Source organism: Scyliorhinus torazame, chromosome 19 (genome assembly GCF_047496885.1).
Source record: "Scyliorhinus torazame isolate Kashiwa2021f chromosome 19, sScyTor2.1, whole genome shotgun sequence".
NCBI classification, from domain to species: domain Eukaryota; kingdom Metazoa; phylum Chordata; class Chondrichthyes; order Carcharhiniformes; family Scyliorhinidae; genus Scyliorhinus; species Scyliorhinus torazame.
In genome coordinates this window covers 95,012,524-95,036,368 of record NC_092725.1, presented here as the reverse complement: position 1 = coordinate 95,036,368, position 23,845 = coordinate 95,012,524, and the positions used below count along the sequence as shown (strand labels likewise).

The 23,845-nt window shown below is 44.2% G+C and overlaps 1 protein-coding gene across 4 annotated transcripts in view; it reads right to left on the bottom strand.

Moving 5' to 3' along the window:
* The window catches only part of gas2l3 (growth arrest-specific 2 like 3), a 61,935-nt gene that overhangs the window by 15,744 nt on the left and 22,346 nt on the right, over positions 1-23,845 (bottom strand). For all 4 annotated transcript variants that reach the window (XM_072484837.1, XM_072484836.1, XM_072484839.1 and 1 more), the window contains 6 exons: positions 20,635-20,800; positions 19,660-19,778; positions 16,261-16,402; positions 8,328-8,391; positions 5,626-5,764; positions 2,344-2,451 (listed from right to left, as the gene is read on the bottom strand). In XM_072484837.1, coding sequence (XP_072340938.1) covers positions 2,344-2,451; positions 5,626-5,764; positions 8,328-8,391; positions 16,261-16,402; positions 19,660-19,778; positions 20,635-20,800 — 738 coding nt within the window. The remainder of the gene's footprint in view (positions 1-2,343; positions 2,452-5,625; positions 5,765-8,327; positions 8,392-16,260; positions 16,403-19,659; positions 19,779-20,634; positions 20,801-23,845) is intronic.

The window sequence follows — 23,845 nt, the reverse complement described above, 5'->3', positions numbered from 1 at the left end:
CCAAAGATTTATAACTCTTGGATTGGAGAAATTTCTCCCCATCTCAGTCCTAAATGATCAACCCCATAACCTGCGAGTGTGATCCTGCATCCTAGATTCCCCAGCCGTGGCCGATATTTTCTCAACATCAGCCCGACCAAGCCACTTCAACATGTTTCAATGACATCACCTCGATTTCCTCCAAACGTCAGGGAACATAGGCCTATAGTTACACAATCTCTCTTTATAGAACGATTCCCTCATCACAAGAACGCAGTCTTGGTTGCACTGCCCCTCGGGATGCCTGCTCTGCATTAGGTAAGGAGGCAAAAAGCCACACACACTACTCCAGGTGTGGCCTCACAAACGCCCTGCCTTTCAAAACTTTTGGCAGATGGAGTGTAGCATGGGAAAATATGAACATGTCCACTTTGGCAGTTAGAGTAGAAAAGCAGCATATTATTTAAATGGAGAGAGATTACGGAGGTACAGAGAGATCTGGGTGTCCTAGAACATGTATCACAAAATGTTAGTATGCTGGTTCAGCTAGTAATTAAGAAGGCAAGTGGCCCTTATTACAAGGGGGATGGAATATAAAAATAGGGATGTTTTGCTACAATCCTACAGGGCATCGGTAAGACCACATCTCAGTACTATATACAGTTTTGGTCTCATTTAAGAAAGGGTATAATTGCATTAGGAGCTGTTTAGAGAATGTTTACTTGACTAATTCCTGGGATGAAGGGGTTATGAGGAGAGATTCAACCTGTATAGATTGGTGTTTAGAAGAACGAGAGGTAATCTTATTGAAACATACAAGATCTTGAGGGGACTTGACAGGGTAGATGCCAGGATTCTTCCTCTTGTGGGAGACACTAGAACTAGGGGGCACAGTTTAAAATTAGGGGTCTCCCAATTAAGATAGAGATGAAGAGAAATATTTCACTCCCCAGAAAGCGACTGAGGTGGAGTTAGATAGTCCTTGACTAAAAGGGGAGTCAAAGGGTATGGGAGCAGACAGGAAAGCAGAGGTGACAATTGGATCTGACATGGTCTTATCAAATGGCAGAGCTGAATTGCCTACTCTTATATATGAACACTGTGCAAGATTAACCTATCCAGTTACCAACAAACCACTGGGTGGGCAGGTCCAAATTTTGGGTCAGACTGCAGACTGATTGTTCAGCTCCCAATCACTGCACCAGAGTTTAGACGGAACTTTCCCCGAGACAGTGGTGGATGCCCCAGTCAGATTCACCAGATGGCAAGCACCGCTAACCTAGCCATGTCAGCAGATTCCCTATCAATATCAAATCTACCTCAATTTATGGTAAGGAGAAGTTCAGTGCAAGAAAGATTGCAGGCACTACCAGTAAGGTTAAAAGGCCAGAGCTACATTCAATGAGGTTGGTACTCAAATTCAAGTCCGTCAGGACATCAGCACAGAATCCAGGAGTATATCCTGTATAATCAGGAGTGTGGCCTTTGTTTGAGCTTTTCCTCTTGATATCTGCTTTGGATTGTCTTCAGCCAATCCCGGACATCCCATGGCCACCATTGTGCCTTCATCTGCCAAACTTGCGCTGCATTAAAGGACCCTGTTGTTGTCTTACAAATTATTTCACATTTCCTCGCAATTTTCCACAACTTTGGAAAACAAACTCAGGCTAAACAGACGTATTAACCAGTAACTAGATTTGTGAATAGAACCAATGATACACTGCAGGTTTTCAATAGTAGCAACTGCAGGTTTACAATAGTAGCAATAAGTCCCCTGGTATCTTGCTGCTGACCATTCATGAAGTCTCTTCCTTGCTACCTGGTCTATCGGACTTCTTATAAAAACAGGCAATTAAATAATGTTCAGAAAAAACGATCAGGACAAAGGAAATTTAAGAATGTGCTTCATGCTCACAAGGAAATGCCAATCAGATTTTTAAAAAGCCATGAAATATTTGTATTTAAATTGAATGATGTGACTCCTTCCCGAGTACCTGACTAGACAAACCATCCAAGCTTCCTAACTCAACAGCACCACAGTTTAAATAAAAGTGTCTCTTTACATGTGCTCAAGTAAAACCCCAGTTATTGCCCACTGCGTGATTACAGTTAAATATAATGTATAATTAACATTTGACCTGCCTGAAGGCATCCTGAAGGATGGATTAGGTGTTATGTAAATGAAAAGTCTTGCATACTTTCAGTTAGCATCCGGGTACCCACCACCACCTCAACAAACCAAAGGCTAATGTCTAGAATTAGAATTACGTGAATACCTCACCCTACATTATCACGATTCGTAGTAATTCATTCATATTTATTTCAGTTCTACAGCTCCATACATTCTCAGGATCAAAACCTCACCCTGATGAAAAGAATCTTTTCTCCCAGCCGATAACGGCCTTCAGACAAAAACTCAATGGAGAATCGGTGTGAACATTTACAAGGCGGATCATCAGCAATCGTCTTCACCTGGAAGAAAGAAAATAATTAGTTCGCTGACAGTAAACAAAATTTTACTTTGATGATTGAAGTTTACAGAGTATGTTATCACAATGATTATGTCACTTGGGCTAGGTATCCAGAGGACTGGATTTATGATCTGGAATTGCGAGTTCAAATCCCACCGGAACAGCGGGGAATTTAAATTCAGTTAATTAAAAAGTAATCTGACAAGTGAAACTAGCAGATCGTTATAAAGTCTCATTTGAGGGCAGCATGGTGATGCAGTGGTTAGCACTGCTGCTTCACAGCTCCGAGGTCCCAGGTTCGATCCCAACTCTGGATTACACTGCCTGTGGGGAGTTTGCACATTCTCCCCGTGTTTGCGTGGGTTTCACCCCCACAAACCAAAGATGTGCAGGGCAGGTGGATTGGTCACACTAAATTGCCCCTTAATTGGGAAAAATGAATTGGGTACTCTTAAATTTATACCAAAAAAAAAGTAAAATCTCATCTGGTTCACTCATGCCCTTTAGGAAAAGCAATCTGCTGCCCTTGCATGGTGTGTCTTACATGCCGCTTCAGACACGATTGACTCATAGATGCCCTCTGAAACGGCCGAGAAAGCCATTTGGTTGTATTGACGGCAGAAGCCCAACCCTACCTGCTCAAGGGTCATTACTGACAAAGGAAACAGACAGATTGATGAGGGCTGCAAGTGTGCACCCGTGGAGATAACATTGCTGGGAGAGGAGGGCATTGGGAATGTAGGGGTATCCTACAGCAACAACAACAAAATGGAAATGATTTGGGGCATTTAAAATAAATATTTCTACAGAAATGGACAATCTAGCAGTCACCAGTTCATTCCAACATAGCTTTTCTGAATCTGTTTCAAAGCGTCATTTCTAAACAAACAAGTTCACAGGAAGCGAATGATAAAAGATCAAAGCTTCGTCTTCTACCAACCTGGCTGTCAAATCATGCATACAACAATATTGCAGCTGTTAACAATTAATGACAATGAATCTCCATCAATTAGAGAAGTTTGGATTTTTCTCTTGAGATCAGAGAAGTTAAGGGAAGATTTAATTGAGGTGTTCAAAATTACATGGGCTTTTGATGGAGCTGACAGGGAGAAACTATCTAGAGGACGCAGGTTTAAAATAGTTGGCAAAAGAATGAGAGGGAGATGAGATTTTTATTGTTACACACTGGAGTTGTTTTGATCTGAAATGCGCTTCCTGAAAAGGCAGTGGGAGCAGGTTAAATAGTAAGTTTCAAAAGGGGAAATTGGAAAAGAGCAGGGAAACGTGACTAATTGGATAGCTCTTTCCAAAAGCTAGCACAAGGATCTCTATGATCTACTACAGACCCAGATAACAGGAGGAAAGCCAGTGATGGAAAGATTTGGGAACCACACAGCCAAAGTCACTTGGTCCTTCTGGGCGCACGACACACACAGCACACGTCATATTGTCACGGCATGCGGATAGATCAAGGCTGGGAAAATTCAGCTTGGAACAGGTCACAGTTTTCAGTAAATAATTCACCTCAGTCAGTTATTTGGACTTCCCAATGTCTTCGGTCTCAACTTGAAACTGTCAGAATCACAGAACTGTTACAGCACAGGAGGCCATTCAGCCTGTCCTGTCTGCACTAGCTCTCCGAATGTCCAATACACCTAGAGTCACTCCTCCAGCTTCTCCCCGTAACACTGCACTTTACAGATAATAATCCAATTCCCTCCTAAATGTCTTGACTGAACCTTCCTCCACCACGTTCTCAGGCAGCGCATTCCAGATCCTAACCACCCGCTGCACGAAAAATCTTTTTCTCATGTTGCAATTGTTTTTCTTCCCACGCCTAGCGATGCGCAAGGAAGATTTCCATTTGTTTTCATAGTGAGTTTTTCCTGGAACAGGCCACTAGTCTGTCGCCAGGGGGCTATAGCTTGAAAGGGTGCCACTCCGCTTTAAGCATGGCTGACCAGGTGTCTCTCCTGTTCTTACCACCAGCCATCAGCATTGTGGTATTATCATAATATCAGCATTACAAGGATTAATGTAGTACCATGAATAGCCACTAGAGGGAGCTGCAGATGCTAATATATAAAGCCCCTTAGGGGAGGAGTGTATAGAGCATAGATCATAGTGCAGAAGGAGGCCATTCGGCCCATCGAGTCTGCACCAACCCACTTAAGCCCTCACGTCCACCCTATACCCGTAACCCGATAATCCCTCCTAACCTTTTTGGACACGAAGGGCAATTTCGCATGGCCAATCCACCTAACCTGCACGTCTTTGGACTGTAGGAGGAAACCGGAGCACCCGAAGGAAACCCACGTAGACACGGGGAGAACATGCAGACCCGGCACAGACCCAGGGGGGATTCGAACCTGGGACCCTGGTGCTGTGAAGCCACAGTGCTAGCCACTTGTGCTACCGTGCTACCCCTATGCAGGAGACATCTAGTGAAGGTCATAAGAGCAGTTAGTGTGAGAAGGTTAGGTTGTAGTTTATACCAGTTGTATAAGTGTAGTTAGATGTCATTGATCAATTCTACATTCTAAAAGGACTAAGTGTCAAAACCCAGTTTAGTAGTGTAAACAAAATCATAGCTTTTGTAAAATCGTAAGTGATCTTTGCAGAACAGCACGCAAACCATCCTAAATAAGCAACACAAAGAACACGACAAGCGTGTTGGAAGGATTTTGACACTCAACATGTTTGACTGTGTTATGAACACACCTCCTTGGCCATCAAGGCCTGAGGTGGGACTCGATTTTCTGGCTCAGAGGCAGGGAAACTATCTCCCTCATGTTGCTATTGCTTCATTTGCCTGTGTCTTCTCATTCTCGATCCCTTCACTGGTGGAAACAGACCCCTCCACCCTTCGTCGGTCGAAACAGACCCCCCCCCCCACCCCCTCGTCTACTCTGTCCAAACCCCTCATGGCTTTGAACACTTTCTATCAAATCTCCTCTCGACCTTCTCTTCTTAAGGAGAGCAGTCCCAACTTCTTTGATCTGCCTGCGTAACTGGAGCTCCTCATTCCTGGAACCATTCTCATGAAACTTTTCTGCACTCTATCTAATGCCTTCACACCTTTCCTAAAGTGTGGCACCCAGAGCTGGATGCAATAGCCCAGTTTCTGGCACTTTTAAAATTAAGTTTTATTTAAAATTTTATAAGACCAACTTACGGCTTGATGAAGCTCTTTGTTATGAGAACATGGTTTTGTATTTTCTACAGGAAGCAGCTGTTCCGAAGTGGTCAACAGTGTTTCCTCGAGTTCAATCTCCTTCTCCAGTTTTACCAGCACTGGAGGCTCTACACCATACCTGTAAATTTAAAGTAAAGACAATATAAACCAGCACTTCTGAATAGTCAAAGCTCAACTAAAAGATTGTAATCACACAATAAATCTTTTGATTTTACAGCCCAGAAACAGGCCATTTGGCCCAACTGCTGTGATCATGCTCCACACGTGTTTCCTCCCATCAGCAAATTCTTTTCTTCCTCTTGCCCTCATGTGTTTATCTAGTTTCCTCTTACACGTCTATGTTTTCTATCTCAATTACAGCTGTGGTAAACATAGAAACTAGGAAATCACGATAGTGACTAGTGGAATGCTTCAAATTAAATAAGATTAAGTGTTTAAGGACAGAAGAGAAGGAGAGGAAATCAAAATTCAATTAAATATGTCAATCTGTCAGTAATGCATATTCTAGTGAAAGGAAATTATTGATAACGCTAGTAAATTGATAGCTTTATCTTGGTCACATTTGCCTCCTTGTTTATGTGTTTTTTTGAAAGAGAACAAAATCCGATACCCTGGTCACCACCCAAAGCATCTGGACCATCTATGGAGAGATAAACAATAACATTGAGATCTTTTGATAAGATCACAAGGAATTAAAGGATGTGTGGCATGACAATTGGGGCACTGCACAAGTGTGCAGATGAGTTACATATGAAGTACCTAATATTCTGGAAAAAAGATCAAATGGGCCCATTCAAGGGTTCAGAAGTACGCGCAATAATGCATTGAAGAACAGGTCTCAGGCAAGCCCTCTACTTGACAAACAACCTGCATGAAATGGTTAGTGGAACGAGTAGAGTGAAACAAATTAAATCATCAAGGCACTGACACATCCTCCATAGAGAAATCAATTGGGATAGAATGAAACAAACCGATACCGGTCAAAATGAGCAAAATTAAAAAGTGAAAAGGAAAGTAATATGGATTGGAACAATTAAGGGCCTGCTAGCAAATAAACTTGGTGAGGACAGTCCATAAGGTGGATACAGAATAATGGAGAGTTGGAGAATATTTTAAGTCCGTACATGATGTTATTTTGAATGATTGAGTGAGGTAATCTGCAGGTGTAAGCATCAGAGAAAAAGGAGCATCAATCTAAGTTGACGTTGTTCAGACATCACATTCAAGTTACAATAGATTTTGGAATATCATGGAATTTAACACAAGTTATAGGAGGAGGTAGGATTTCCTTGTTGCACAGAACACCCCACTGAAAGGCTAGAGAAAACAGAAAGGTGATAATAACAATGAGACATGGGGAATCTTACCCTGTGAAAACTGGAACCGATTTATAGATAACTCATTTTAAATGACATTTTATCCAAATAGGAATCAATAAATGAAATTAACATAGCAAACGGCAAAATTTCATCTTTTACAAATGATAGTTGGATTAGTAAATGGTTTACGAGTAACAATGATGCTGGTAAAGACAGAACACATGGGCTATCATACTTAGTCTAGTATCCACACTTAAAGGAGAAAACACAGCACGATATACCTGGGCATCAAATGTCCAGGCAATCTCAGCCTCAAGGTAGTGGAAGTGATGTTCAATGATTAATTTTAGATTAATTAACACGCAATAAATGTCAAACCAATATGATTTTACACTGGCACACAAGCTCATCACATGATTTGTCTTGCATCATACTCAAAGTTGACCAGGGGGAGAACAAGCATATAGCCTTAAGCAGTGATACAAGGTGTCAAAGTTGAACAATTACTGGTATGAACTATCCTTGAAATTAAAAGGATCAATTCTGTTCTCTAAATTCAAGTTCTTTGTGCAAAGAAAAACAAGTATTAAAACATTCAGGCTTGTGCATCAAATTAGTGTAGTTTAACTTGTTTAGAAGTCATTTTATTTCACACTGTATTTTGTCATTTTAGAATCATGTTCTGTAAATAGCTTTTGTAACTCTTTAAATTTTAATATCTATTTAGTTGAATGTACCCGGTTATGTTTAGCAGGCCAATTACTTTCAAGTAACTTTACTACTGTAAAAATAAAGTAATTTACTCCAAGTAAGCAAAGTGGGAATAACAACCTTCAAGTAAGCTGTCCAAAATATAGAGTAATTGATAGGTGTCTGATTTAACACCAATTAAATGAAGTGTCGAGCTCAATATATCAAAACATTCTTCCATCTTAGCAAAAAGTAACAGAAACAAATTGTAATGAGAGAGATGATCCCACAAGTAATTGTCACATTCAAAGGTCAATCATGGGAACTATGAGATCCTTGAGTTTATTTAATTCAGGTTATTTAATTTTGCACAGAAAAAGGGACAGTGCAACATGATATCAAAAGATGACCGTCACTAGTGCTTTTAATCATTTGTTACAGTAAATGGTTTAAAACATGAAATTTTGATGCATCATTCTTTCAGTTGTAAACTTGAAATTCAAATTTATTTTGAAAAATTATCATTCTCTGCAGGGATCATTCATTACAGGAGTTAAAATACAGTCATGATCTAACTGAACAGTGGAAGAGGCTTCTCCTGTTCCCATATGCTCCAAAGACACAGCAGATTGACTATCCGTAATAATAAATAAGTTAGCTGATTACACTTACCGAGACACAATTCGACCAATTTCAAGCAGACACAGACACACCTGTCGGGGTTGTTTGTGCAAAACTGGAAAATAAATAAGAAAAACAGAAGTGGACATCCATAAAATATGCCATTAATGTAGGACACACCTGACTGGGGCATCGGCACAGCACGTTACAATAAGAAAAGCATATGAAAGTCTTTGAGAGACTGTAGAGGAGATTTACCATCTCCAAGATGCACTGCAGCAACTCACCAAGGCTCCTTCCAAACCCGTGAACTCTACCACCTAGAAGGACAAGGGCAGTACATACATGGGAACATTGCTTGCAAGTTCCCTTTCAAGCCACTCACCATCTTGATTTTGAACTGTATCACCGCACCTTCGCTGTCACGGTGTCAAAATACTGGAATCCCTCTCTAAGAGCACTGTGGATGTACCTACACCACATGGACGCAGTGCTCCAAGAAGGCAGCTCACCTACACTTTCTCAAGGGCAATTAAGTATGGGCAATAAATGTTGGCCGAGCCAGCGATGACCACATCCCATGAACAAATTTTTTTTTAAAAAAAGGTTGGGGAATCTGGGGTTGTTCTCCTTGGAGCAAGGGAGATTGAGGAGAGATTTGCTGGATTACATACAAGGCTATAACAGCTTTGGATAAGGTAGACAAATAAAGCTGTTCCTATTAGTTGATGGTAGAAGGGCTTGGGGGCACGGCTTAGGGTTATGGGCACGAGATTCAGGGGAATGTGAGGAAGAACCTTTTTACACAGCAAATGGTAGCGACCTGGAACACACTGTCCATGAAGGTTGTGGAAGCAGAGATGATCAATAATTTCAAAAGGAAATTTGATGTAAATAAACTTGGCAGGGCACCAGGGACAGAATGAGGGACTGTCTGGAGTGTTCTACAGATAGCTAGCATGGTCTTGATGGGCCAATTAGCCTCAGTGCCTAATGGCACTATGGCCTCAATGCTCATGTGTATAGCTTGTGCAATTGTGGCAAGCTGGTACTGCACTCTTTTCTGAACAAAAGTATCGGATTATTCAATTTATGGATTGTACTTTTGGTGAAATATTGTAAGGGATGAGCAGAAAATTGGCAAAAGAAAGACATCGAGTAAAACGGGTTTGGTTGGCAGCACAAAATTATCTCCTAGAATCCGGCCACGAGCAATTTCACTCTAATACCATAAAGTGGCTGAGATTTGAAGGGCAAAAGTACCATGCTGATGCAAAATGAGATGCCAGTTTGGTGAACGTACAATACACACCTGCATGTATGTATGCTAAATAGTAAAAGCTGTGTGCGATAGAGCTGAATCCACAGCTAACGGATCTGGTCTAAGCTCTGCAGTCCAGCCAGATCTAGTCATAAACGGTGATGGACAATCAAACAACTAATGGAAAGAGGAGATGCCAAAAACTTCCCTATCCTCAACGATGGGGCGGTTAAAAAAAAAACGTTGGGGAGTTTCAAGTCATCAGTGCAAAGAATTAGGCAGAAACATTCACAACCATCTTCAGCAAAGGGAGGAGAGGGAAAGAGAGAGATGGAGTGCGTGAGCTATACTGTATATCTAATTATGCTGAGCAAAAGCGGTGTGTGTGGAAAGGTAACTGAATGCATGAAATGGAAGTGTTCCATTTGTAAAGACTCATGTAAAGAGTAATTTCAAAATATGTATCGGTACAGAAAATGGCACCATTGCAGCAAAATAACCTGAGGTCACATAGAATCCCTTAAATGGAGGCGGCCATTCGGCCCAGTGATTCTGCACCGACCCTCCAAAAGAGCACCCTACCTAGGCCCAATCTCCCACTTTATCCTGTAATCCCACCTAACCTTTGGACACAGAGGGGCAATTTAGCATGGCCAATCCACATAACTTGCACATCTTTGGACTATGGGAGGGGGAGGAAATTGGAGGAAACAAGCATAATTAGATATAAAGTAGGTGGATTGGCCACGATAAATTGCCCCTTAATTGGAAAAAAAATTGGCTATTCAATTTTTAAAAAAAATTTTTTTTAAAAGGAAGTGGGGGGAAATGGGTCGGACATGGTTGAGGGTCAGTGTAAAGCAGTGGAGGGAAACCTTAATTCAGAAAAAAGTAAGACACGTCAGAAAAGTTGTAAAGTGGCATCATTGGAACATATGTGATGGAGATGGAGAAATTGGGAGAATGGGATGATGTCCTCACAGGAGAATGGGATGATGTCCTCACAGGAAGCAAGGTGTGAGGAGCCTAGAACCTACAGTGCAGAAGGAGGCCATTTGGCCCATCGAGTCTGCACCGACCCACTTAAGCCCTCACTTCCATCCTATCCCCGTAACCCAATAACCCCTCCTAAACGTTTTGGTCACTAAGGGCAATTTATCATGGCCAATCCATCTAGCCAGCATGTCTTTGGACTGTGGGAGGAAACCAGAGCACCCGCAGACACGGGGAGAACGTGCATACTCCGCACAGACATTGACCCAGCGGGGAATCAAACCTGGGGCCTTGGCGCTCTGAAGCCACTTGTGCTACCGCGCTGCCCAAGGCCCAGGAGCTGTATTTGAGATAGCTGTGGGAGTTGGTGTGCTTGTATTGAAAATTGGTGGTCAGTTTATCACCAGAACTAGAGTCAAAGAAGTCAAGGACAGGAAGTGATGTATTGGAAAAGGACCACGTGAAGGTCAGAGAGGGGTGGAAATTGGAAGCAAAATTAATAAACTTTTTCAGGTCCAGATGAGGGCATGAAGTGGCACTGATACAGTCATTGATGTTGTGGGAGTTGTCTGTTTAGGACTGTAACAAGGAATGTTGCACTCAGCCCACAAAAAAAAAGGCATAACTAGTGCCCAAGGAGGTACCCATGGTATATCTTTATTTGGTGGAAGAGAGACAAGTTAAAGGAGAAATTGTTACGTGAAAGAACAAGTTCAGCCAGCGAGGGGTAACTGATGGTGGATGGAGATTGTTCGGGCCCCTGCTCAAAGAAGGAGCGGAGAGGCCTCAGACCCTCCTGGTGGGGAATGGAGGTGTAGAGGAATTGAACATCCATGTTGAAGAGGCGGCGTTACTGGAAGCGGTTGAAATGGTGCAGGACATCAGAGGAATCACAAATGTAGGTGAGAAGTGATCGGAAAAGGGGAGAGAGAATGGAGTCAAGATAGAAAGAAGTAAGTTAAGTGGGGCAGGAATAAGCTGACACAATGAATTTAGCAGGACAGTCCGGTTTGTAGATTTTGGAAGGAGATAGAAACGGACTTGAAACGCTAACTCTGTTTCTCTCCACAGATGATGTTGGACATGCTTTCTTTTTAATTTCATATTTCCAGCATCCACAATATGTTGCTTCCATTTTAATCCTGCTCAGTTCTTGGGATGATTGCATGGCCCACACATAGGGGGCAGACATAAAAGTGGATTTGAGACCACAATGAGACCAGCCACGGTTACATTGAATGGCGGAGCAGGCTCGAAGAGCCAAATGGCCTATTCCTGCTCCTAAACTCTATGTTTATACAACTCTCACAGGAGCAGCAAAATATACTGAGGGAAGGGTGAAAAAATGAATAAAGAGGAACGAAGCAAAATAAGACAAGTATCGAATTTTTAAACACAGGAAGGGACGCAGAATGAGGAAATTGCCAAAAAATAAACATTCATTTGAAAAAAACAATGAAAATATTTGAATTGATATAATGCCTTTACCAACCTCGGAATGGCCGAAAGCAAATAAAGTAAAATTTTACTAAAAAAGGAAAGCGGGCATTTTGCATACAGCAAGATCATTATCACCTTGTTTTCCTTTGCATAATCACTTCAGTAATTCAACAACTCCTATTCTCGAGCCGATCACTCCTCTCTTTCCTATAACTCCCTCCATGCTCCCACCCCCTTTCCCTGCCTCTGCTGTTCATTTTGTGGATCTAGTCCAGACGAGAGGCCATCAACCGGAATTGTCCAGTCTCTGCCGGTCCTGTCTGATCTGATGGGTGCTTCCAGCACTTTTTAAATTTCCATTTTGGATTTTCAACAGCCGCAGAATTTTGTTTCTGACTGAATGGTGTGCTCAGCTCGGACCTGCAAGCTTCAAACGATAAAATTAGGCGTACAGCAATCGAGGTAAAATTAATTCAATGAACTTCCAAACCCGCAGCCTCCATCACCTCGGGCAAGGCAGCAGACACATGGGAACACCATCACCTGCAAGCTTCCCTCCAAGTCACACACCATCCTGACTTGGAACTATATCGCCGTTCCTTCACTGTTGCTGGGTCAAAATCCTGGAACTCCCTTCCTAACAGCACTGTAGGTGTACCTACACCACATGTACTGCAGCAGTTCAAGAAGGCAGCTCACCACCACTTTCTCAAAGGCAATTAGGGATGAACAATAAATGCTGGCCTTGCTGGTGACACCCACATCCTGAGCATGAATACACTAAAAGTAAGTTACACACAGTCACTTCAGTGTGTACTTCGGTTATCAAAAGTGCTTCCAACAAATCATGGAAATGACTAATTTGCCTATTATAGCTACAATGAAATCTTCCAGCAGCATCTCTTTCATGTGGGGAATTATTTTTCACCATTTATTGTTTGCAAGATAATACCAGGAACTGGAGGCAAAAAAACAAAATCTCACATCTACGCCCCACAAGCTGGTTAAACAATTGGGAGTTCACATCACATCAGTTACAAAAAGAAACCAAAAAGGCTAATGCCATGTTGGCCTTTATCTAGACGGGACCAGAATACAAAGTGAAGCTTTCTGTTGCACAAATCCTTTAGTTGGGCGCCATCCGGAGCAACTATATGTTCAGTCTGGGATGTTGCGCCTCAGGAAAGATGGACTGGCCTTCGGATGGGGTGCAGCGAAGATTCGCCAGGATTGTAATGGAAGAAAAAATGCCACGGATGCTGGAAATCTGAACTAAACACAGGAAACAATGCAATTCAGGCAGCATCTGTGGAGGGAGAAACAGAGTTAATGTTTCAAGAGCGTGTGACTCTTTTATAGAGCTCCAAGTTCTGAGCTCTGAAGACGTCAGATTGGACTTGAAACATTAAGTCTACTTCTCAGATCTGTTGAGTTTATCCAGTATTTTCAGTTTTTATTTCACCAGGATGATACCAGAACTTAGAGGGTAGAACCGAGGCTTGTATTCCCTTCTAAGTTTGAAGATGATTAGATCGAGATGTTTAAAATATTAAAAGGATTTTGTAGGGTAGATAGAGAGAGAAACTAATCTACTGGTGGGACAAATCGAAAACAAGGATATAATTTGTGCAATATCATAACAAGAGGGAAATGATGTAGTGGCAATGGCACTGGATAATAATACAGAAGCCCTTGGGACACAGGTTCAAACCTCACCATGGCAGCTGGTGAATTAAAAAAACGAATTTGACCTATTCTCAGTAATGATAAAATTATCGATGATCGTAAAAAACATTCTGGTTCACTAATGTCCTTTAGGGAAGGAAATCTGCTGACATCACCTGGTCCGACCTGCAGGTGACTACAGACCCGTAGCAATGTGGTTGACTTCTAACTGCCCTCTGAAATGACCGAGCGAGTTACTCAGTTCAGGCGCAATTAGGGATGGGCAACAAATTGTCACTATCCATGAAAAAGTAAATCAATAAATCTGAAAAATCGAACCGTTCAGGAGTAAATTTAGGAAGGGCTTCTTCAGACATAGGTTTAGAACCTTCGGCCCCTAAAGGGTGTGGATGCCTGGGGTGGTGTGGAGGGCGAATTCAATGGGAATTTTAAAGATCTAAATCGATTTAGGGTATCGAGGGATATGGGGTTGGAGTACAATCAGCAGAGCAGATTCAAGGCGCTAAACGATCTTAGGACTCTTTTCTTTTCCCACACACGAGCATAGCGGTCACTCTCAGACTCATCAAAAGCAAATTTTATTAATTTCTTTTTGTCAATCGCCCACTGGTAGTGTTCTTTGTTCTGCATTTCAGGCAGGAAAAAAAAGCAGCTCTGAATAGAGGGGACACATTGCACCATTTATAAAGTCTCTGGTGCAAAGGGTGACCTTCCATTTTCTGTAAAGGATAGTTCCAGTTTGTCCTTTCGAAGTGCAACCCTCTAACCCCCACTGTTTTCAGAGATTGACAGCCACTCCTCCCCCACGATTGACAAACATTGCTGCATTGTAATGGCCGAAATTCATCATGCCACTCTGGCAATCAAGCCCTTTGATTCAGATTTCAAAACATAGAGGATTGACCTGGGAAAGAATTTCATCTGAAATTGTGGGTCACAAAATAAGCCGCGCGTGAATAGAATTATTCAGCGAGACCCTGTGAAGGGGCAATGAAGAACCAACCAAGAGCATGCTACACGAGGGCTTTCACAGCTGAAATTCAAAAGGATAAAGCATTTATAAAGCACCTTTAAAGTCAAGTAACATCCCACAACATTTCCCAAGGATCAGATAAAAGTGGATATTAGGAGATAGGTTTTTTAAAAAAATTATTTCATGGACATCATCAGGCGGAACGGTGGTGCAGTGGTTAGCACTGTTGCTTCACGGTAACAAGGACCCGGGTTCGGTCCCGGCCATTGGTCACCGTCTGTGTGGTGGCTTGTTTGGCCATATCTGGGGGCATTTAAGAGTCAATCGCATTACTGTGGATCTGGAGTCACATGTAGGCCAGACTGGGTATGGACGGCAGACTTCCTTCCCTAAAAGGATATTAGTGAACCAGATGTCTTTTAAAAAATAGTTTCATGGTCACCACTACGGAGACGAGCTTTATATTCCACATTTATTAATTGTATTTAAATTTCACCCACTGCCATGGTGGGATGTGAACCCACTTGTCTCCAGAGCATTAGCCTGGGCCCCGGATTACTACTCCGGTTACTTTACCGCTACACCACTCTCTCTCCAAAGGTTGGTTGAAGGGCCAACGGTTCAGTCAAAGAGCTGATTTTAAAATACTCCCACCTCTCCAATGGTCCTTCTTTGGCTTGTCTGAACGGTTTCCCTCAAAGCAACTTGGGATGCTTTTCTATGTCAGCACTTCTATATACAAGTGCATACAGCAAGATTCCACAAAGAGCAATGAGGTAACTGATCAATTAATCTGTTTTAGCTGTGCGAGCTGAGGATTAAAGGGTCGGGGGAAGGCCATTCAGCCCCTTGAACTTGTTTTGCCATTCAATGAGTTTATGGCTGACCCGTACCTCAGCTCCACTGACCTGCCACACTTCCCTCTCCCTTTATAGCCTTCCTGAACAAAAGTCTAGCAATCGTAGCTTTGAAATTCCCAATAGACCCCCCACCGCCCAACAATCCCAACAGGTTTTTGGGTGTGAGTGGGTGGAGAAGGGAGAGTTCCAGTTTTCCACAACCTGTTGTGTGAGTGCATCCTGACATCATTCCAGAAAAATAATGCAATTATTCAATAATTGTGGGTGCATTTAAGAGGAAACTAGTTAAGCACACGAGGGAAAAGGGACCAGAGGTATATGTTGGCACTGTGAGAAAGTGAGGTGTGTGGGGTTAAATGGAGAGCACAATTGTGCTATTGGGCTGAATGGCCTGTATTGATACTATATAATGTAATTGTGAACCACCCAACACAGAAGCAGGCCATTCAGCCCATCATGTCTGTGCTGGTTCTCTGAAAGATCCAATTAGTCCCACTTGCCCCCCCATTCTTTCTTCATAATCCTGTAAATCTTTCCCCTTCAAATATTTAGCTAAATTCCTTTGGAAGGTGCTTTGAAGTTCGAATTACGTGACTCTTAAACTAAGAATGGACCACATTTTCAAAACTTTAGGAGCAAGGATTGACGTGAAACTTGGATCTTTAATTTAAGAAAGCAATATCAAGATACAGACCGTGTAACTAGAGCCTTGGAGAACTCTATAGAAAAGTGCAACCACCACGACTAATCTCGGAAGAGCCGATAACCTACCCAAGCCCTCGGACTCAAACAGGTAAGTCTCGTCGACACCGACTGCTCTGCACCACGACAGGAAATTGGCGGTATTGTCACGTGCAAAAAATGAGCCAGCTGGAGCATCAGATTTACATGGAACTTTCCGCATTGTAAAATGCTAGAAAAAAAATGAACATGAACAGAATTATCAAGACCGCCAGTTATGATTTTATGCTTGGAACCTAGATTTCATAAAGAAAGATTGAACAGAGAAGCAATTAAAATAGCCCAGGTCTCATTTCTGGAACAGCCATTTCCAATTACACCCAAGCACAATTAAATTAAAGATTCCAAGTGGTCACATCACTAGCAGGCTATCAGTCAAGGGTCAACGCTTGCCTGTGCGTCCACATGGATCAGAATCCAAATGTCCTGCATCGCCCTCAGCAAAGCTGACCTTTCACCAAGTTCGAGTCTGATCATCAACTGTTGCACAATTTTATTAGTGACGTTAGCACCAGAAGCGCTCATGTAAAATATTCATTAAACTCCACTAACAACAGCCACAACATTCTAACTACACACATCTTTCAACCAAGCCTCATTACATTTCTGACAGTGACTGCTCTGTGGAAACCAATGAACTACCAGTTTCAGGTGAAGAGCGTTTAATGTTCCTCTTCTTTCTAATAAACCAAGTTTATTAGTTAACAGTAACAACTTTTTAAAGATGACAAGAAACTGCCAGCATTGGGAGCACTATACACATCTCTGTGCTATTCCCTGGAAGATTGATAACAATCCAATCTAAGAGCAGAAAAAAAAAAACATGAATGTGTCAAAGGGAGATCAGGGCATTGGGAACATAGGAACAGGAGAAGGCCGTTCAGCCCCTCAAGTCTGTTCTACTATTCAATGAGGTCATAGCTGATCTGTACCTCAGCTCCCATTTTGCTGCCTTTAATATCTCCACAGCAAGAAATTTATAGATGCAAAGCTTGAAACATTTGTAGCCTTTTGATGAGATGGAAGGAGAGAGAGTGTTCCTGATTCCAGTAACCTTTGTGCGAAGAAATCCTTCCCAAATCAATTTAAGGCTGGTTCGCCTTTCTTCTGGACTCTCCACCATAATTTCACACTATCTGCCCTACCAAATCCCTTAATCACCTAAAACATCCCAATTAGATCACCCATAATTTTCTATTAGGGAAAGCCAAGTCTTTGCAATCTTGTCATCGTAATTTAACCCTTTCAGCCCTGGTGTCACCCCAGAGAAACTGTGCCATTCCCTCTCCAAGGCTAACACATCCTTCCTGAAGTGAGTTTCCCAGAACTAAACACAGTTCCTCCAGGTGGGATCTGGTTAAGATTCTGTACAACTGAGCCATCACTTCCTCCCCTTTATACTCCTGCCCCCTTGAAAAATGAGTCACATTCCATTAGCCCTTTTGGTCACATTTCATACCTGTGATTTATGCCTGGACCCCACAATCACCTTTGCTCCTCCACAGCTTCTAGTCTCTCATATTAAGAAAATATTTCATTTTTGTCTTTTTTGGATCCACCTGAATGACTTCACATTTCTCCCCCTGACTGCTTATCCAGGGAGACTGGGCTCTTGTCTGCTGAATTTTGAAGGGACACTCAAGCCATTGTTTGTTCTAACGCTTTAACAAACTGTAAGGGGGTGGGGAGTCCAGCACAAGTAGGGTGAGTAATCTCTACGCCATCTGGCTGTATGGAATGTTCCTCGCAGTTTGGGGGAATTTGTAAGTATCAGATAATTTCTGGAAGCCCATTCTGCAAGCGCTTCACCATCACCGTCCAGTACTGGGTATCCGCAGTCAGAATGGTGGTTGTTAATGTCTCCCAGATAGATGGCTACATGGGGGAGGGTGGGAAGACTTGCTATCCCCTGCTGGTGCTTGTAGACATTGGCTACGTGGAATTCACCAACCTCGAGTATGTCAGAGAAAGTGGCTGTTGCCAAATGATTTGCTGGAGCTTGATTTGTTAGGACATAAGTGGCACAGCCATGTTTGGCATGAGGGTGGTAGCACAGGAGGTCATAGACATTGATGAAATAGTGGCCTGCTTCTTCTGTTCTGATATGGGCTTCTTACAGGCAAATGATATCAATGGAGTGTTGAGCAGCAAGGACTTTGAAGAGGCTCCGCTTGGCTGCCGATAGGCCCTCAACATTGAGTAGGAAGATTCGGAGAGCAGGCCCTACTGCAATGTAATCTTGGAGCGGTTTTTGATTGTTCCTTTCGGCTTTGACAAATCCACACTCAGTGGAGGCTTATCTGCACTCGACATGACTGGAAGAAACTGCGTGGCTTAAGAATTTTGCATTTGATAAATTAATTAATTAAACCACACACTTAAGCAGAATTAAAATTAACACCATAGTTCTTTTTAAACGTAGGATTAAATAAAATCTACAGCACCAAACCAGGCTTATGCTCTATTCAAAACTCCTTCCATCCCTCCTCAGTACAATAACTCTGTTCCCGTCTCCCTCCTGTGTTTATCTGGCCTACCCTTCAATGCATCAATACGATTTAGCTCAACCAAGGGCAAAAAAATTACACAATAAATGTGAGAATACCGAGGTGTTGAGGAGCAAATTTCACCCACTGTTTTTTTTTTAATTCCCCTTGCAGCTGGAGAAAGGTCACATGATAAGACAACCCTTTGTAAGCTTTCAGCACATTTTCTAACAGAATGGAGGACAAACAGCTTAGACAGAAGGGCCTCAGTGGGGTCCCTCTTGCTTCCTTCTTTCTCCAACCTTCCTGGTAAGCTTCAAGATTTCTTAAAATAATTCAACCCAACACTACCCATCTCCTGAAGAACAACCAGCTCAAACATCCAAATCTTAAATCAGGAGTGTCAAGACCAGAGAGCTCAGCCTGAAGCCAGCAAGCCACCAAACTACAGATATATTCTCTTTGACTTTATTTATCAACTGTAAACTAGCCAATATATTCTTGCCCACTCTGTAACCTGTATTTGTGCGTGTGCGTGAATTGAGTGAGCGTGCAAGCAAAAGTCGGTGTGTATTTTATTATTTTGCTTAGATCGGTTCAGTATAACAAAGCTAACCTCTTTCTTTGTATAACGCAAGAAAATCTGTCTTGTTAGTTCTTTTATGATCACCGAATGTAAACAGTTAAGTACTCACTGAATTGGCAAACATATCCTTTTCAAAAACAAAATCTGCCGCTGTCAAACGAGGAGAGGTCAGAGAGAGGGGCCATTCGGCCCTCCTCATCTGGTCATAACAGTATTTTCAATAAATGAATTAACAAACGTGTCAATGTTCATCAACAAAATACCTGGCATTTGTTTCCTCTTGTTCCAGCAACACTATATCGCTGCCAGGCCTTGCAGTTTAGTAACTACAGGATTAAAGAGGCTACTCAGACTCACCTGCTGATACTCTGGATTACCGCATTCCTTCACTTTCTGTTGAAGAATGGCGATCAGTTTACAAAGCACTACTCCGTTATCCAACTCGGTCATGAAGCTCTCCACTCGAACCTCCGTGCCTAGAATATAAATTCCTCAACTCATTTCAGACTCATTGCGGTGGTTTAGTTTAAGAGAGTTTGGTTTAAGACAGTGAGGAAAATTAACAGCAGCAAATTTAAAACCAAACAAAAGAAAAGCCTGGGTTTGAGAGTGGCGGGAGGAAAATGGTCAGCTCTTGGGAGAGGAGAGATCAATGTTTGAGGTGACAGGGGAGGGGAAGGATAATGGCTGGGGAGGGAAAATTCAGTACCCTGGAAGGGGTCACTCCTGAAGGACTGAGAAGCTATTTCCACTGGCCGGAGTGTCTCAAACTAAGTGACACTGCCTCAGGATAAAGAGATCAGCTATTCAGGATAAGAGGTGAAATGTCTTCACTCAGAGGGCTGTGAATCTTTGGAATCCTCTCCCCCAGAGAGCTGCAAATTCAAGATGGAGATTGGTAGGTATTTGGATACTGAGGCAGCCAAGGGATCTGGGGATGTATTATAGTTTAATAACATCAAAATACAGAAAAAGTACAACAAGGACACCAAACACATGGCACCCCAGAATACACTTACCACCTCCCCCACACCCGACCTACATCAGCGGAAAGGCACACCAGCCCAACCCACCAGAATAGGCCACTCCAACACGGAGCACGGCGGAGGGGAGAGAGAGAGAGAGAGAGAGAGAGAGAGAGAGAGAGAGAGAGAGAGAGAGAGAGAGAGAGAGAGAGAGAGAGAGAGAGAGAGAGAGAGAGAACAGGCCACTCCTCTCAAGAGGAAGGCAGGAAAGTGGAGTTGAGGTGGCAGCAGCCATGCTCTTATCGAATGTCAGAGCAGGTTGGATGGGCTACTGCTGTTCCTATTTCTTATGTTAAGTAAACCTCACCAAGCATCCCACTTAGCCAGATGGACAGGTCCTCCTGCATCGGCATCAAACTGGCCTCATGCCGCACTGCCAGCCACTGATCGTACTGGGTAACATCCGCAAGTCCTGGCCCATGTCTGGGAATCAAAGGACCCCTTGGGCACGAAGGCGAATCACCGAACCACATCTACAGAAACAAAAAAAAAAAAGGCTTGCATTTATGTAGCACCTTCAACAATCTCAAAATGCCCCAAGTTCTTCACAGCCAGTGAAGTACTTTTAAATATAGCCACTATTGCAATCTAGGAAACACAGCAGCCAAATTACACACAGCAAGTTCCCACAAACAGCAATGAGATCATGATCAGATCATCTGTTTTTAAATGTTGGATGAAGGTTAGGATATCAGTGATACCTCCCCTGGTTATGTCTTGAACTCTCTCTTTAATTCATGGTAAAATGAAGTGATTAAAAGGGACATGTGTAGGGCAGCACGGTGGCACGGTGGTTAGCACAGGACTATGGCACTGAGGACCCGGGTTCGAATCAAGGCCCTGGGTCACTGTCCGTGTGGAGTTTGCACATTCTCCCCGTGTCTGCGTGGGTTTCGCCCCCACAACCCAAAAAAGATGTGCAGGTTAGGTGTGTGGTAAACCACTGTGTACTTATATTAAGGGGTGTACGGTAGAACCTGAACTACAGGTTCACCTGGGCCCCTGCATGCTACCTCCGCCCAGGAGCCGGGTTATAAATATGCGTGGCCTTCAGCTCGCAGCCATTTCATCAGCTGCTGTAGGAGGCCACACATCAGATACTAATAAAGCCTCAGTTTGAATTCAACTTAGTCTCCAGCCAAATTGATCGTGCCTCAATTTATTAGTATCTGATTCAGAAGATGGACCTCCGGATTAAACCAGATCGACTGCAGCTGGATCCACACGCAAGCGTCACCAGAAAGGACTTTCAGCACTGGCTAGCTTGTTTTGAAGCGTATATCAACGCGGTGCCGACCCCTGTTCCAGAGGCTCAGAAGATTCAAATCTTGTACTCCAGACCCAGCTCTAAAATCTTCCCGCTGATGCAGGATGCGCCCAATTACGCTGATGCTATGACTCGACTCAAAGAGATATGAGCAGAAGACGAACACGCTTTTCGCCAGACACGCGCTCGCAACGCGTACTCAACTACCAGGTAAGCCAATCGAGGACTTCTGGAGGGCCCTGATCCCACTAGTTCGGGACTGTGGCTGCCAGGACGTTACAGCTAAGGAGCACTCAGATCCACTTATAATGGACGCTTTTGTAACTGTGATTGGGTCTGATGTTATCAGGCAGCGGCTCCTACCGTACAACCGCGACCTCGCAGAGACTAAAACACTAGCGCTTTCCATGACGGTCGCCCTGCGCAGTGTACAGTCCTACGCCCCCAACCGCGCGACCCACTCCTCCTACACTTCATTGGCCGCACAAGCAGCCACCCCAGCTGGGGCTCTACCCATCCAATACATCTGCGCTACGCGCCAGCCAGTGATCTCCGGGGGGCCCCGATGCAATTTTTGCGGCCAACAAAGACACCCCCGCCAACGCTGCCCAGCCCGCGCTGCCCTTTGTAAGGCCTGCGGGAAGAAGGGCCACTACGCAGCGGTGTGCCAGGCCCGCTCAGCGGCAGCCCTCACGCCACCCCACCCCCGGTCATGGACAATGGGCGCCCCTATCCTCCCCTCCTCCCCAGGCCATGTGCGAGCAATGGGTGCCGCCATCTTCTCCCCTGCACAACACGTGCGTTTCATGGGCGCCGCCATCTTGCTCCACCCCCGCAACGTGCATTCCATGGGCGCCGCAATTTTGTGACCCCCAGGACCTCCGGGCGCCACCATGTTGTCCACCCCGCAGCACATGGAGACCAATGGCGTTTCAGGACCCCGACTCAAGAGGCCGCCTCACTACCCGACGATCAACCACGACTCGCATCCATGGCAATCGACGAGTCCCGACCACACACTCTGACCAACGCATCCACCAGCGTGAAAGTCAACGGCCACGTGACCTCCTGCCTACTGGACTCCGGGAGCACAGAGAGCTTTGTACATCCAAATACGGTAAGGTGCTGCTCCCTTCAGGTACACCCTACCAATTAAAGTATCTCCCTGGCCTCCGGATCCCATCCCGTAGCCATCCGGGGGTACTGCACGGTCACGCTCACAGTCCAAGGCGTAGAGTTCCTCTACGTCCTCCCTAACCTCTGCGCTGTACTTGTCCTTGGCCTGGATTTTCAGAACTTCCAGAGCCTGACCCTTAAATTCGGCGGACCCTTATCACCTCTCACTGTGTGCAGCCTCGCGACCCTAAAGGTCGATCCTCCTTCCCTCTTTGCCAATCTAACTCCAGATTGCAAACCCGTCGCCACCAGGAGCAGACGGTACAGCACCCAGGATAAGGCCTTCATCAGATCCGAGGTCCAGCGGTTGCTTCGGGAGGGAGTCATCGAGGCCAGCAACAGCCCCTGGAGAGCTCAAGTGGTAGTGGTTAAGTTTGGGGAGAAAAAACGAATGGTCGTGGACTACAACCAGACCATCAACAGGTACACACAGCTCGACGCATACCCCCGCCCACGCATATCTGACATGGTTAACCAGATTGCACAGTACCGGGTCTTCTCAGTGGTGGTCCTGAAATCCGCTTACCACCAGCTCCCCATCCGTAAATCGGACCGGCCATACACTGCCTTCGAGGCAGACCCGGTTATATCACTTCCTTAGGGTCACCTTCGGCGTCACCAATGGGGTTTCGGTCTTCCAAAGGGAGATGGACCGAATGGTCGACCGGTACGGCTTGCGGGCCACGTTTCCGTACCTAGACAATGGGACCATCTGCGGCCATGATCAGCAGGACCATGACGCCAACCTCGCTATATTTCTCCGCACCGCCACTCTCCTCAACCTCACGTATAACAAGAAGTTTGTGTTCCGCACAAACTGCTTGGCCATCCTCGGCTAAGTGGTCCAGAACGGAATTCTGGGGCCCAATCCCGACCGCATGCGCCCCCTCACGGAGCTTCCCCTCCCCAACTGCCTCAAGGCCCTCAAACGCTGCCTGGGGTTTCTCTCGTATTACGCTCAGTGGGTCCCAAACTATGCGGACAAGGCCCGCCCACTCATACAGTCCACTCATTTCCCCCTGACAGCCGAGGCCCAACAGGCTTTCGCCCGGATCAGAGCTGATATTGCCAAAGC